The sequence below is a fragment of the Grampus griseus genome (assembly GCF_964374135.1).
Source record: "Grampus griseus genome assembly, chromosome: 2".
NCBI lineage: Eukaryota > Metazoa > Chordata > Mammalia > Artiodactyla > Delphinidae > Grampus > Grampus griseus.
Window position 1 is genome coordinate 66,600,397 of NC_139018.1, and position 17,589 is coordinate 66,617,985.

General features: G+C 36.8%; 1 protein-coding gene across 2 annotated transcripts in view; it reads right to left on the minus strand.

Moving 5' to 3' along the window:
* The window catches only part of NUBPL (NUBP iron-sulfur cluster assembly factor, mitochondrial), a 249,732-nt gene that overhangs the window by 15,745 nt on the left and 216,398 nt on the right, over positions 1–17,589 (minus strand). For both annotated transcript variants that reach the window (XM_082648015.1, XM_082648014.1), the window contains one exon: positions 17,173–17,258. In XM_082648015.1, coding sequence (XP_082504141.1) covers positions 17,173–17,258 — 86 coding nt within the window. The remainder of the gene's footprint in view (positions 1–17,172; positions 17,259–17,589) is intronic.

The window sequence follows — 17,589 nt, forward strand, 5'->3', positions numbered from 1 at the left end:
TCTCCTGCACAGTTCTCTGCATAGGATTTTTTTCCTGGGCACAAGGTTAGCATTTTTCTTCTTTGCAATTAGGTGAGGACACGTAACTTGCTCTGGACAATGAAATGTGAGCTGAAGTGACATGTGTCACATCTAGGCAGAAGCTTTAAGTGCTAATTCCCCATTATGTTTCCCTCTGTCCCCGGGACTAGCAAGCTTCCAGAAAGCGGCTGCTCCATCAGCCTGGGTGCCAGAGTAAGAACAATGCAGAGGAGTGTTACAGCCAAACCATAATGGACGTGTAGCATGAGAGAAATAAACTCATGTTGTTTAAAGCCACTGAAATTTGAGAGTTGTTAGTACACATAATCCAGCCCATATTGGCTGACACAGGGGTGTAAGAAGAAAGTATTAAAATTTCTATTTCTTCCTTATGATTTCCTTTTTAATTCTAATTTTGTATGTGTGTTATAATGAAAATAACATATTGGCACAGTAATAAACATGTACTATATATAGATACGTAGAATTTACAATATATATTTATATATAGTATACATTATAAAATCTATATATAGGTACAGATAATTTGTATTATATATCTATATATTTATATAATTTATTATATACCTATATACAGTATACATTATAGAATCTCTATATCTATAATTATATATATATTTTCAAACATCATTTATTAATTAGCATGTATAATCAAAACAATTTAGAGATAAACAACCCTCTGTATGTTTGAAATTAAGAGGTTGTGATACCTAAGCTTGGCTCTATTACTGATAATATTCTTCTAGTTAAAGGATAAATGCCCTAATACTGCTTCCTAGGTTACGTTGAACAAAGTAATTCCTCTTAACTCTAGAATTCCTTCATCTCAAAAACTTCCCACACAAATACCACTTTCCCTAAAAAATAAAAGTTGTAATGGAACAGAAGAGTGAGCCCAGAACAGACTCACACATGGAAGTCACAAATTTATAATAGAGATGACACAGCACTGCAGTGTTAATTGGATATCCATATGGAAAATAAGGAATCTTAACCTTCTATCTCACACCATACACAAATATTAATTACAGATGGATTGGAGAGCTAATATGAAAGATAAAACAAAACACGTTTGGAAGAAAACAGCAAAATAAACTTATAAACTTGGAGGCAGGCAAAGATTTTTCTAGCAGGACACAAAGAAGCACTAAACATAAATGAAAATTTTTTGTTAAATTCGACTACTTTAAAATTAATAATTTATCAGAAGACATAGTTAAGAGAGTAAAAAGGCAAGCTATAGAGCAAAAGATGATATCTATAATATACATATATAACAAAGGACTTTTATCTAGAATAAATAAAGAATTCCTACAAATCAATAAGGAAAAAAAAAATCAGATAATACAACAGAGAAATGGGCAAGAGACTTAACAGGAACTTCATAAAAAAAGATACCCAAAGATGAACAAACATGAGAAAAAGTGTTCAATTTTAATTATCATCAGGGAAATGCAAATTAGAACCACAACGAGATACCATACATTTATGCTTAAGATCTGATTAGAACAGAAAACGTCCTTGTGACTACAACAACCACCCCCCCCAAAAAAAACCCAAATACCAAATGTTGGTGAGGTCATGGAACAACTAAAACTCATAGCTTCAGTGGAGTGTAAAGTGGTACACCATTTTGGAAAACTGTTTGGTAGTTATCTACTTAAAGTGACGTATGCCTATATTAAGGCACAGTATTTCCACTCTGTTATACATTAACAAAAAATGTGAACAGTTACCAAAAGACATTACAAAAGTGTTCATAACTAATTATCCAAAAATGAAAAACTACACACATGTCCATCGACAGTAAAATGGACAAATAAATTGTGGTATATTCACACAATTGAATGCTACTCGTCAATGAGAATGAGAGAACTATAGCTGCAATCAACAGTATGAGTGAAGCTGACAAACATAATTTTAAGCAAAAGAAGCCACACAAAAGTATATACTAGGTTCACAAACAGATAAAACTAATCTATGGTGTTATAATTTGGGTTCTGCTTTGGGGGTAGTGATCAGAAGGTGGCACAAGGCAGGAGCTTCTGGGGTACTGGTAATGTTCTGTTTCTGAATACAAGCAATGGGTGTGTTCACTTTGCAAAAATTCATTGAGCTATATACACTCACAATTTATGCCCTTTTGTGTATGTATATCAGACTTCAATAAAATGTTGGCTTTTACAAAAGGTGGTCATGTGAACAGCGGCCAATAAAGCAATAAGAACAAATAACCAAAATGATGTTTTATTGGTCATCTTGTGAACCTGCACCCAAAAATAACCATCTGTTTTAAACAGAAAATATTCTATAAAAACAGAGGTTGCAGTAAAACTAAGATGAGGTCTTTGGAAAGAACAATCCCCTATTCTTTCCACATGACACTCCAAGGAAAGAACTGAAATAAAAGCCTAAGCCCAGAGAGCTCTGAAATGATGGAGTTCTAGCCCATCAATGTCTAATAAGGTAGCCACTAGTTCACATGTGGCTACTAAACACATGAAATGTGGCTAATCTGAATTGGGATGTGCTGTAAGTGTAAAATACAAACTGGATATCAAAGACTTAGTGTAAGTAAAAGAATGTAACATATCTCAATAATTTTTTGGAGTTTACAAGCTATTCTTTAAGTTTTTTCATTGAAGTGTATCATGAATACACACAAAAAGTACGCAAATCACAAGCGCATGACTGAATGGACTTATCATAAAGTTAAGTAGGCCCAGGTTACCATGATGCTGTCAGTAAAACATTGCCAGCACCCTAGAAGTCTCCTTGTATACTCTCCAAATCAGGTTGCCAAAAGTATAAACTAACAACATGGTGGTTAGATTTCTAACAGCATAAATTAATTTTGTTGTCTTGAATTTGATATGAATGTAATAATGCAATGTATTCTTCTGTGTCTGTATGATTCATCCAGCTAAACCATGTACATCTGTAGTTCATTTTCAGTGAGTCCTAAGATTCCATGATGACTATATCACAGTTATGCATTCTCTTGTTAGATCATCCGTGTTGTTTCCAGATTTTTATAAACAATGCTTCTATGAACGTTTTAATACATGTCTTTTTTGCTGGGTATTAGGTTATGCATATTTAACTTCAATTAAAAAAACGCCCGTTTTCCAATAAAATTCTACCAATTTATACTCCCACTAGCAAATGAACGAGAACTCCAGCTATGCCACAGCTTCATCAACATTTGGTATCATCAGGCTTTTTTCATTTTGGCAAGTATAGTAAGTATGGAGTAGTACCTCATTATGCTGGATTTTCAACTGTCAATCTGTTTATACCAGGAACTATATTTCCTAGAATCTCCTTCCTTATATGGCTCCTGGTTAAAGTTCACCACAGGTAAAGTGGCATGAGATTTGGGAAGAGAAGGTGTAGGCTTAGGCCTTACACTCTAAAGGTTTCCTGTGGGCAGAGGTGGTGACAGAAATGTGCAGAGGTACAGGTGCATTCCAGTTTGTTCTCATTCTGCCTCTGCGCCCAGCTATCCTGTGCACTGTGTTTTTAATTTGTGTTGCCAAAATTAGTAAGGAAGTTAAGCATATTTTTACATGTTTATTGGTCATTTGTATATTCTGCTCTGTGAAGTATCTGTTCAGGTCTCCTGTCTATTTTCTCCATTGATTATGTGGTTCTTTTCCTACTGAATTGTCAGAATTCCTAGTATTTTTAAATGCAATTCCTTTTTGCTTGATTCTCAATTTTTATATTGATTTCATGCTGAAATGACAGTATTTTCAATATACTTAGTTAAGTATACTATTAAAATTAACTTTACCTGTCTTTTCCTATTTTTAAAATAATGGCTACTAAAAACTTTCAAATCACATTTGTGGCTTGAATTATATTTCTCTTGGACAGTGCTGCTGTTGACAACTAAAGGCTGACTGTAGAACTTATTTTGATAGTTCTCCTACCTAATGTTGCTCTAAGGTCCTAAAGATGCAAAAAAAAATTTATCAGGGTCTGTGATTTATGAATATTTTAAAAAATTGAACAGAAATGAAACATTTACCTTTAAGACTATTCAGGACAGATAAACTGCCAAGTTTCTTTGCTTTTAGTTGAAATTACATCAACTGAGTGTGCTAACACTCGTGTGGTTATCTCTTTCTGTTCAGAAGCTCATACAACAGTCACACACACATATATTTAACTAGAAAAGAGAAAATAAATTACTTCCTAAGATATGCAGACTATGTGGCTGAACAACTTTTTCAAAACATGGGGTTAGCTGGAAGAAAATTTACAAGAGAGCTTCCAGTATTAAAAAGATTAGAAAACACTGCCCTCTTCATTTAAGAGCAGTCCTCTATACTCAATTATTTTTGAACAGGGGTAGCTAATGTAATAAGAAAGAAGATTATAATGCCCATATTACAATTCATAAAAATTCTGCTTTTAAATAGGAAAGAATACATATCTACACGACCACCCCCTACCCTCACTCCCCAAAAAAGCCTTATATTGTGTGAATACTTTATATGTTGTTAAGCTGTGTTTATTGTAGAGCTATTTTGTGTATCCTTTGATCATAGAAACATTAGAAAACAGTTGCTTTGCCATAGCTTAATTTACATAATACCACTGAGACGCAGCTGTAAGCACGCTCAATCATTTTTTAATGTCTCATCAAAGTATAAGATCCTTTTTTCTTTTTACCTCAGCTGGTTTTACTGAAAAAAGTAAATGCTACATGCCTGTCTAACATCAGCCACCACAAACCTTTAGCATGTTATTCTTACATTATTCTAATCCATCACTGGCTCAGGAGGGTACCTCTTTTATTAACTTTTAAAAAATTGACTGTCTTGAAATATCAACATTGCCCTGAAACACTGGATTTTTGTGTCTAAATGTATTGAATTAAGCAGGCTCAAAAGACCCCAATTTTAATTTCTTCTTGGCATTTTAAACCCAGATTCAGGTAAGTAACAAGCAAGATTTTCAGGTTACTATATAATCCAATTTTTCAAGGCTACAATCAGGTTAAATTCTTGCCGGATGGAACCTGTCACAAGGATTAAGAGCTATGATTTAAGAAAAAATGAAGGGGAAAAACTCACTGTTAAACAGAGAATGAATAATAACAAATGAAATTATTAGATTCACAAGTGCTTTTCAGTTCTCCATTAGCCTTGAACCAGTTTTTGGTATATTCCTTGAAGCATGTGTACAGATATTATAATTTTAAAAAATGAGATGGGTGTTCTTGTTTTCTCTTTCAGAAGTAGTCTGGTAATGGAAAAAACAATTAATGGGGAGGCCTGCGTTCATTCTCCTCTCAGGGACCAACTAACTACCTCCGGATCCATGAAGTACAACTTAACTTCTCCATGCCTTGAATTCTAAAATGAGGGATTGTAATGATCTCTAAAACCTACCACTGTAACAATAACATTCAGAGCTACCCTTCACAATGTCATGTGCTAAGACCTATGCAAAGTACTGTACATGTAATCTCACTTAACTGCCACAACGACCTATGAGATGGGTCACTAAACACTTAAGCTAAATTATTTGCTCAAGGTCACACAGTTAGTGAATAACAGAGCCAAAATTCAAATCAGCTGGGTCTATGTGTGGAAGTCACAAAACCAGACGACAAGTAAATGAACTGCAGGATTTTGTTCATGCAACTAGATGGCCTAAAACTATTGACCAGTCAACCCAGTTCAGTGGGGAGATTTAAAACAGTAATTAAGAGCACAGTTATAAGGGAAGACCTGATTTGAACCATCTTCATCATTCACTGATGCAGCTGAGCCTCAGACATCATTCCCTTCTCCTGGCTATGAAACTCCCCTTTCCCTTAACACCCTCAGTATACCTCTCCTGACTGTCAACAGAACCTATGGTCCCCTTAACTCCTCTCCATTTTTCAATCCACCAATTTTCTGTCTTTACTTGCCCTAGGCAATCAGGACCCCAAAGGAAAGCAAATTTAAAGGAGACTCCTCTTAATCTCTCATGCTGTGATAATTCTATGACATTCACATTACTAAACCTCAACTCTAGATAACCCACAGAAATAGCAATTAAGAATGTGGGCTCTGGAAAGCAGACCATTTAGGACAGGATCCCAGAGGCCCACTAAACAGATGGGTAGCCTTATGCGAATTATTTAATCTCTCTGTACTACAGTTTCCTCATCTGCAAAACGGGGAAAATAATGTTATTACTTCACAGGGTTGTTGTGAGGGTTAGATTAGTTTAATTCATGTAAATCACATAGAACAGCATTCTCGTTTAAAACATACATGGACTTCTGAGAGATGCTAGAGAAAGACAAAAATGAGCAAACATCTTCAGTCTCTAAGATGCAACTATGGCCGAGATGCATAATGCTACCTACTCAGTCTTATAAAGGTTGTCACTGAAGGAAAGTCATTTTTCAAAAGTGGAAAGATTACCCAATTGTGCAGAAGGAAGCCACATGCGATACATCATGTGCAAACTAATAAATAGCGTTCCTAGAAAGAATACTAACAGCACCTTCCAAGGCCTGCAAAGCCAATAATGAATGGTTCTCTAAATACATCAAAGGTATTAAATTTCTCAAAGAATCAAGGGAGAGAACTTGATGATCATAGAGGAAAAAACTATGCTCAAGGATGAAAAGAATAAATGTGTCACTTGCCTCCACTTTCATGTAAGATTACCTATTTCTAAATTGTTTTGTGAGGTAGATAGGCTTGAGGTATTAAAGAAAATAGAACTTTTGGGGTCCAAAAGACAAACTAGATGCTGAACAAGCTCCGAGACAGATATGATGAACACATAAGTTTTGAAGGCATTCAAGGGTGAAGATGTGAAACTCCTGGTCCAAATGGATAACCTACTGCCATGAATGGTGACTGTGCCAGAAAAAGAATAAACTACAATTCTGATCCTCATCACTAAGAACAACTTGTAGGGGCTTTGGTAATAAAAATGGAAAACGGAAAGAAAACATTAATAAGAATCAACTATTTTAGGTTCTAAGATCACCTAATTTTTCTTAGGAGACAATATAATCATTAACCCTTACAAATAAATACCACAAAATCCACACCGCAGTAGGACTCTGTTTTTTTGTTTTTAGCCAGCTGGAAAAGAAAACCTGCTGGCTAAAAACAAAAGCAAAATTCCTATCTCTCTTTTATAAAATAATTAACTATTTGCAAGGCTGAAATAGTCATAGAATTTTCTCTCTCTCTCTCTTTTTTTTTTTGGCTGAGTTGGGTCTTCGTTTCTGCGCACGGGCTTTCTCTAGTTGCGGCGAGCGGGGGCTACTCTTAGTTGCGGTGTGAGGCTTCTCATTGCGGTGGCTTCTCTTGCTGCAGAGCACGGGCTCTAGGTGTGTGGGCTTCAGTAGTTGTGGCATGTGGGCTCAGCAGCTGTGGCTCACAGGCTTAGCTGCTTTGCAGCATGTGGGATCTTCCTGGACCAGGGATCGAACCCGTGTCCCCTGCATTGGCAGGCGGATTCTCAACCACTGTGCCACCAGGGAAGTCCCTAGAATGTTCAAAATTAATTATAAGAAAAAAAAAAGTTCAGTGACCAGCATTAGGCTTTAATATATTTGTTGCCACATCAACTATAGCACAGACAGCTAGCTGCTCACCAAAATCCATGGTCTCATCTTTCTTGCTTAGCACATAGCTAACCTATGTTTCTCAGGCTCCTTGAGAAACATGACTGTGATCACATAACAGAGTTTTAGTTGGGGGAATGAGAGTGTAAGTACGTGTGCCACAACCAGGCCTCATCCATAAAAAGCTCCCATGACATCTCTCTGTACTGTCTTTCTCTTCTGGCTAGCTCAAATGAGGATGGCCCAATGGTGACCTTAGAAGTCACATTTTAAAATGGCAGAGGCTCCAACAGCCTAAATGACTTTGTGGAAGAAAGCCACCATGCTCACCTGTTTATATACTAGTACTGTTACATGAGCAAGAAAGAAGCGTCTATTGTGCTTGCATCATTATAAATTTTGAGGTCTACTTGTGACAGCAATTAGCCGACATTAAATAATGCAAATTTTAAATAATGCAGAATTTTAGACTCTAAATAACTTTAACAACTTAATAAATCTAGAGAACAATTTAGGCTCAACTAAAATACTCAAGAAATAAGGAGATCTCAAAGACACTATTTATCTAAATTTTTAAAAATTTCTTGTTAAAATTCTTATTAGCAAATAAAGAGACTAGTCAAAATACCTCGGCCAAATACAAAAACACCTATGAACTATAAATTTATGTTTCATGATAGCAATTATAATAAACATTAATTATATAACATTATATTGACATCGAGTGATTAGATTGTACCAAACACTGTACTAAGCCCTCACTTAATTCTCACCTCAACCCTCTGAGGGAAATACTATTATAATTCCCATATAATGAATGAGAAAACTGAGGCACAGATTAAGTAACTTGCTCAGGTCATACTGCTAAAAAGTGACAGATCTAGGATTTGAACTCTAGCATTCAGACTCCCGAGCTCACCCTTCTTAACTACTATGTAAAAGTGCCTCTGTAAGCTGTACCCTACTGCCTTAAAATTATAATACAATTTCTAATGTAATTTAATTTGCAACCATAAAAGATATACTTAAAGAATATAGCTCTCTATGTGCTTTAAAAAATTTGTGTATAAGAGGCTACAAATATACAGATAAATAAAAAAATCTGGTTCGGTTAGGAGAAGGGATAGTCACATACATCATGTGATGTGAATAGTACTAAAAAGGCCAAAACCAAATCATTTTCTCTACCAGTCTCTTCCTTGCCAAACAGTTTTAAATCACAATGCTTAGAGATCGGGCAGGGATTTGTGACTGAGAATCTAACCTCTTATTTCTAGTTCACTGTCAACCTGAGTAAAAAACTAGCTCCTGGTAGATTTATTAACGGCAGCATAACTCTCAAAATCCCTTTGATTTCTGCCTTTTTTTTTTCTAACCACCCTACTCTATGTAATCAATTGCCAAGCCTGTCTATTCTTCTTTCAAAATGTCGATTACATTTATTTCCCTTTCCATTTTCATTGCCATTACTCTAAATCAGACCCTTACTGCCTATCACCTATACTAGCGTTTTCCCAACTTATTGAAACTGTCTTATAAGAAAAATATTTGACATCTTGATCTGATACAAAAGCACACGTATATATGTTTATGACTGAGACCATATCCCTATGAAATAACACTTTCTCTTCCTAAGGGCAATTTACCCTGATATTGTTTAAGAACTTTGGTTACATCTCTCACTGAATTGATTTCCTGACTCATTTGTGGGTCACAACCTGCACTGTGAATGACTGTGACCATTGCTAATGCTTCCTTACTGCCTCCACACTCTCCTGGCTCCTATTCTTTCTATTCATCTCTATCAGATTAAATCCTTTTAAAGCTCCACTCTAATTTTGTCTATTTCCTATCCAGCATTCTTTATGGACGCCTCTAAAAATCTCAAGAAGAATGTCCAAATTTCTTACTCTAGTGTCTAAAGCTTGACTAAACCTAGGCCTAGCAAAGACATATCCAAACATATTACTTCAGCTATAGACAAATTGAACAACCCTGAACACTTGTGATTTCCTGATTCTTTTCAGACTGAATTCTGTCCCTCCCCCAGTCCTGTGATATACCTATGAAAATCCTCCTCCAATCATTCATTCAGTATATATTTAGTGCAGCTATATGTTTTGAACACAGAAGGGGGTCAGTGGCTGGAGCTGACCTTATGGCACTATAAATGTGAAAGTACTGACAAAATGTGAAAACAGTTACAAAAGGGGAAACAGTGTTACTAAATCATACACTAGAAAGAGCTTACCTAGTCAACAGGGTCAGGGTAAGTCCCCCAGAGAAAGAGCTGTTCAATCTAAGCACCAAAGGGGGCTTCCCTGGTGGCGCAGTGGTTGAGAATCTGCCTGCCAATGCAGGGGCCACGGGTTTGAGCCCTGGTCTGGGAGGATCCCACATGCCGCGGAGCAACTGGGCCCGTGAGCCACAACTACTGAGCCTGCGCGTCTGGAGCCTGTGCTCCGCAACAGGAGAGCTGGCGACAGTGAGAGGCCCGCACACCACAATGAAGAGTGGCCCCCGCTCACCGCAACTAGAGAAAGCCCTCGCACAGAAATGAAGACCCAGCACAGCCAAAAATAAATAAATTTTTAAAAAAAATCTAAGCACCAAAGGATAAAAAGGAGCTACAGGTGAAAAGTGAGGGTAAAGTGTTCTCAGATGGGGAAACAGCATGCTGAAGTCCATGAGAAGAGAAACTATGGAAATCTTCCAGAAGTGAAAGACGACCAGGTTGCCTGTGGCAGAGATAATGCCAGTCAGAGCGGCCTTGAGGTGGGAACAGCAAATTGTGGATGGCATTATATCCCAGGTCAAATATCAGTATAGGGAGTATTCATCATATGCATGCTACATGCCAGGTAGTGAACATTTAAGGATTTTTAAGGCATGTTTATTGCCCTCCAAGAAGAGCTCACATTCTTCTGATGGGACTGACAGGTAAACTTGTAGTGGGATAAGAGCCAAACTAGATATATGTTCAAGTGGTTCAGAGAAAAAATTATTAATCTTTTCTGGTAGTTTGGGAAAAGCTTCCTAGAGGATGTAATGCCTGAGCAGGGATTTGAAAAATGAATATGAACTGACAATGGCTTCTCAGGGAAGGGACCAGCATGTACAAAATTACACGGACATTAAAAACAAATAAACAAACAAACAAAAAAGAATGGCTTTTCCATGAAAACCTTCCTTGATAGAGAAAAGTGTTCTCATGTCCCTCAGAATTTAGGGCCCCTGCACCATAATAGAGTTAGTCTACAAAATGATAATGTACTTAAGGAAAAAAAAAAGGCTTCATCCTCACCTTTTTTTAAATCACCAATAGAGCTTACCACAGTACTTGGCTTATAGAAGGCACTCAATATAAGTAAATATATATTTGTAGAATAAACTAATAGCTATTTATTGAATTAAAATTAAGTGATCCCTTATGTACAGAAAGAATAAGAGAGTATACTTTAATATACTTTTCAGGAGCTGGAAAGGAGATTACCTAAGAAGAGAGAGCTGGATAGTGAAATCCCTGTGACTCTAAAAGTTCAAATGGTAGGGGAAGGGTTCCAAATTGAGGTGCCTGGTTTTCCCTTATAAAAGAAGGCAACAAAAATGGATGAGGTAAACAAGATGAAAAGACAGCCCTCAGAATGGGAGAAAATATTTGCAAACAAAGCAACTGACAAAGGATTAATTTCCAAAATATACAAGCAGCTCATGCAGCTCAATATCAGAAAAACAAACAACCCAATGCAAAAATGGATTTAGAAGACCTAAACAGACATTTCTCCAAAGAAGGTATACAGATTGCCAACAAACACATGAAAGGATGCTCAACATCATTAATCATTAGAGAAATGCAAATCAAAACTACAATGAGGTATCACCTCACACTGGTCAGAACGGCCAGCATCAAAAAAATCTACAAACAATAAATGCTGGAGAGGGTGTGGAGAAAAGGGAACCCTCTTGCACTGTTGGTGGGAATGTAAATTGATACAGCCACTATGGAGACCAGTATGGAGGTTCCTTAAAAAACTAAAAATAGAACTACCATATGACCCAGCAATCCCCTGCTGGGCATATACCCTGAGAAAACGACAATTCAAAAAGAGTCATGTCCTACAATGTTCATTGCAGTTCTATTTACAATAGCCAGGACATGGAAGCCACTTAAGTGTCCATCGACAGATGAATGGATAAAGAAGATGTGGCACATATATACAATGGAATAATACTCAGCCATAAGAAGAAACAAAATTGAGTTATTTGTAGTGAGGTGAATGGACCTAGAATCTGTCATACAGAATGAAGTAAGCCAGAAAGAGAAAAACAAATGCTAACACATATATATGGAATCTAAAAAAAAAAAAATGTTCTGAGGAACCTAGGGGCAGGACAGGAATAAACATGCAGACGGAGAGAATGGACTTGAGGACATGGGGAAGGGGAAGGGTAAGCTGGGATGAAGTGAGAGTGGCAATGACATATATACACTACCAAATGTAAAATAGATAGCCAGTGGGAAGCAGCCGCATAGCACAGGGAGATCAGCTCGGTGCTTCGTGACCACCTAGAGGGGTGGGATAGGGAGGGTGGGAGGGAGACTCAAGAGGGAGGGTATATGGGGATATATGTATCACTTTGTTATACAGCAGAAACTAACACAACATTGTAAGGCAATATACTCCAATAAAGATGTTAAAAGAAAATGGATGAGAATGACACAGCACATAAAGTAGTCACCATTAAAAATGTGTAAGATTGAAAAATTGTTATTATTTTTTAAAAAAATAGTCTATCTACAAATACTGAGATAATCAAGGATTTGGCAGAGTTGATATCATTTCAAGCAGAGAACAGAGAATTTAATAGTCATCTCTTCTTCTCCTTTCCCTATCTGAGCCTTGAGTTTTAAGAAATTATTTAAATTAACTTCAAAATGTTCTTGTAGACATTAATAAACTCTGACCATACCAATGAATTCCAAAGACATCACTGTTTCCATGGTAACTAATGCACTTCAAAAGGAAAAAACAGAGAGCAAGACTAAAACCCAGGGAAAAAATGAAATAAAGTGGTATACACAAGGCATAACATTTCTCCTTTACATTTACGGAACATTTTCTAATTTCAGACTCCGAGTGCCAGAAGGATCTCAGAGGTCATCAAATCCACATCCTACTGGAAGCCAGGATTCCCTTTACAATGCAGCTATACAGTGGCTGTCCTCCAACTGCTTACAGAGCTCTCTGCTGGGAAGTTCTCACTCATTCACTTGCAAAGATTACTGAGCACCTGTCTTGCTCTGCAGGTTAAGAGATGATTAAGACATTCTCCCTCTTTTTTCAAATTTTTGCTGTTTAGAAGGCAAATAACTAAAACGGGTGAAAAATGAGGGCTATAATAAAGGTACAGTAAGAGTCAAAAAATAATAGAGGGAGTATGCATTTCCAATGACTTTCATTTCCACTCCTCTTCAGCCCCACACATCCATGAGCAATCATATCCTGTACCTTGTCGTGACCCAGGACTGCTCCGACTCTGCAAACTTACACTCCGACATCCACTTTCAGATCACAAACAGCTCCTTTACTCCAAAACTAATCCTCCACTGGTCCTATGAGCCTTGTGCAGCCCAAGATCCTTCACCTGGAATACTTCCTTGCTGACAGCCTCAACTTTTATCCTTCAGTGGCACCCACCTAACAAAAGTCTGGCTTCTTCTCTTTTAAAAACTTTTCTCTCAAGGATTTCATGATGCTTTAGAGTGAGCTGGACACATGCCTCCACCCTCATCTTACAGGAATGAGAAGCTAAGCATTCACTTAAATGCTGATAGAATGGCTATTATCCTGACCTTGAAGTGGCAGTAAGAAGGATTATGAATTATTTGTTCTCATAATTTTTGGTGGATAGCTCTAACTTTTTGCTGATTTATAGTTTAAAATCTCATATGAGTAATCTTATTTAGTTATCTGAGTAGGCATTACTTGCATCTCGTTTATCTTGGAGGGCATAACAGGAAATAATACTGTTAAACTAAGTGCTTCATTGAGACAGTTTTCTATCTGAAATGGGCATTTGGTTACCATTGCTTTAAAATTTTTCCAAGCTAAACTTCAAACACAGAACACCATGGGGGGTTTTATCACTCATTTATCCTCATACAAAACCAGGCCCTCAAACATTTTCCGACTCTGCTAGTGAGAATACCCTCAAATCAACTAGGAGGTAAGCACACAGGCATCATCTTTTCCAGGGTCCTCAATTTTCATAAGGGCATGTTGATCCAACCAGAGCTCCATGGCTTACTAACTGTGTACAGGTCTGCACTAACTGGCAAGGGAGAACAGGTACTTGTTGAAGAGGATCATCTCAACTCCACTACTCTACAATTTTATACTTTTCAGAAGCTCCCCTGAGATAAAAAACATTTACAAAAGCTTCCCTGAGAGTCTATTCATTCTAATACATCATTGGTTCTTATACTGCATCATGCTCTCATTGAAGAATTCTCTCCATACCAAAACAAACACAAAGTGTACAATTTGGTGGGGATGGGGAAGGAGAGAGAATCATGAGACCCTCTGAAGCTAATACCTGGCTACAGTCTAAAAAGCTCTGCTCTAGGCACAAAAACAGACATACGGATCAATGGAACAGAATAGAGAGCCCAGAAATAAAACCACACAGCTAGAGTCAATGAATCTTCCACAAAGGAAGCAAGAATGTACAGTGACAATCTAGTCAGCAAATGGTGTCGGGAAAGCTGTACAACTACATGTAAATCAACGAAGTTAAAACACACCCTCACACCATATATAAAAATGAACTCAAAATGGCTTAAAGACAAATATAAGACATCACACCATAAAACTCCTAGAAGAGAACATAGGTAAAACATTCTCTGACATAAACTGTAGCAATGTTTTCTTAGGTCAGTCTCCTAAGGCAAAAGAAATAAAAGGAAAAATAAACAAATGGAACCTAATCAAACTTACAAGCTTTTGCACAGCAAAGGAAACCATAAACAAAATGAAAAGACAACCTATGGACTGGGAGAAAATATTTGCACATGATACAACTGACAAGGGCTTATTTCCAAAATATACAAACAGCTCATACAACTAACAACAAAAAAACAAACAACTCAATCAGGAAATGGGCAGAAGACCTAAATAGACATTTCTCCAAAGAAGACATATGGACGACCAATAGGCACATGAAAAGATGCTCAACATGGTTAATTATTAGAGAAATGCAAATCAAAACTAACAAAGAGATACCATCACAGAATGCCCATCATTAAACAGTCTTCAAATAACAAATGCTGGATAGGGTGTGGAGAAAAAGGAACTCTCCTATACTGTTGGTGGGAATGTAAGTTGGTGCAGCCACTATGGAGAACAGTATGAAGGCTCCTCAAAAACTAAAAATAGAGTTGCCATATGATCCAGCAATCCTACTCCTGGCCATATATCCGGACAAAACTGTAATTCAAAAAATACACACACCTCAATGTTCATAGCAGCACTATTTACAAGAGCCAAGACATGGAAACAACCTAAATGTCCATCGACAGATGAATGGATAAAGATGATGTGGTATATATATATACAACTGAATATTACTCAGCCATCAAAAAGAATGAAATAATGTCATTTGCGCCTACATGGATGGACCTAGAGATTATCATACTAAGTAGAATAAGTCAGAAAGAGAAAGATAAATGCCATATAATATCACTTAAATGTGGAATCTGAAGTGTGGCACAAATGATCTTATCTATGAAACAGAAACAGACTCACAGACATAGAGAACACACCTGTGATTGTGGGGGTGTGGTTTGGACTGGGAGTTTGGGGTGAACAGATGCAAACTATTATATATAGAGTGGATAAACAACAAGGTCCTACTGTATAGCACAGGGAACTATATTCAATATCCTGTAATAAACCATCATGGAAAATAAAACCAAAAAGCTCTGCTCTATAAGCTCAAAAATCTAACCCTGAATTAAGCAAGGCCACTAGGAGCCATAGAGATGGAAGCATCACGTTGGCACCTTACTGAAATGCTTGTTCTAAACCACTCTCTGGCACAAGTCCACTTGATTTTGATAAGGCACACTAGGAGGAAGAACCCTCTATCTATGGTTACAAAGGTGACAAAAATGTGTTCATTACATACAGGGTTTCTTTTATTTCTAAGGACCTGGAGAGTTATACCTCTCTTCTCTCACCTCTGCTTCTCTTGAGCAGCAAGCTTTTTTTTTTTTTAATTTTACTTAAGTATAGTTGATTTACAATGTTGTGTTAATTTCACATACATACATATATAGTTGATTTACAATGTTGTGTTAATTTCTTCTATATAGCAAAGTGACTCACATACATACATATATATATATATATATATATATATTCTTTTTCATATTCTTTTCCATTATGGTTTATCACAGGACATTGAATATAGTTCCCTGTCCTATACAGTATGACCTTGTTGTTTATCCATCCTGTATATAACAGTTTGCATCTGCTAATCCCAAACACCTGTTCCTTCCCTCCCCTACCCCCCAACCCCCTTGGCAACCACGAGTCTGTTCTCTATGTCTTTGAGTCTGTTTTTGTTTCGTAGGTATGTTGATGTGTACTGTACTTTAGATTCCACATACAAGTGATATCATATGGTATTTACCTTTCCCTTTCTGAGTTACTTCGCTTAGTATGATAATCTCTAGGTCCATCCATATAGGCACAAATGGCATTATTTCATTCTTTTTGATGGCTGAGTAATATTCCATTGTATATATGCACCACATCTTCTTTATCCATTCATCTGTCGATGGACATTTAGGTTGCTTCCATGTCTTGGCTATTGTAAATAGTGCTTCAAGCTCTCTTTTAACCTCATGGAAATGGACAGTTGTATAATGGTCCTATGTTTCTTTCCCTGTGGCTGCTGCAAAATTCATGGCATACTTCTAGCATGTATTTAAGTCCCCTAATGGCATGCAAGTTATTTATAGACTTCACATCTGACTCCACCTGATTTTAATTGTCCTTTCTCTTATTTTTGTATTTTTTATTTTTTTGCCAATTTTGTATACAAAATTCTTAGATACTTTCAAGAAAATGGTGAGTTACAAATGAGTTAAACTGTAGAAGACAGAAGGAAAAAGGTTATCTTTTTCACCTGTTTCCCATCAGTGATCTGTTCAAGTGTATCTACCTAAATAATTTCTTAAAATTCTCTTATTATTATTTTTTCAGTGATAGCTACAAATAGTTGAGAAAGGTAGTACTTGTTCAGAAAATTCATGCCTGAAGGATGTTCTAGAATTCTCCTTGATTAATATAACATGCATATATGTTTGTGCCTATATATGTGTTTTTAGAGTGACCATCAAAATGAAGTAGGGTGTTCATACAGATTTCTGCACAGAACTAAATTAACATTTGGATTGTATTTCTCCATGATTTGCTTTTTCAGTTAGAAGTGTTTCAGATTTTTGCAACAATGAAGGTGTAAATGCTTACAGGCACGTGGACTTTTCGAAACATCTCAGCTCCCTTATGTGCGTCCATCAATGCAATGTCCTGGGGCGTGGAGATAATCACAGCTCCTAACCAAAAGAACACAAAGAGAGAGCAAAATGATGCTATCATATAATTCCTTATGGAAAGATTACTTCCAAAATTATGTTGATTATACACTCAAAGAGTCTACTATATTAACTATTTAGGTAATTTGTATAAATTTCACATACATGAATGGGAAAGACAAGGAAATGTCTACTTTGCTCTTGCATATTTTTGACTCCTCCTAAAAGTACAACTGACCTGTGATTCAAGGTCACAGCTGTATCATCAGAACCTTCCTCCTTTTCAGACAATGTGCTACGTAAAAGATGTACAACGTAGGCTTCACTTTCAAGAACCTAACACCCTACTTGG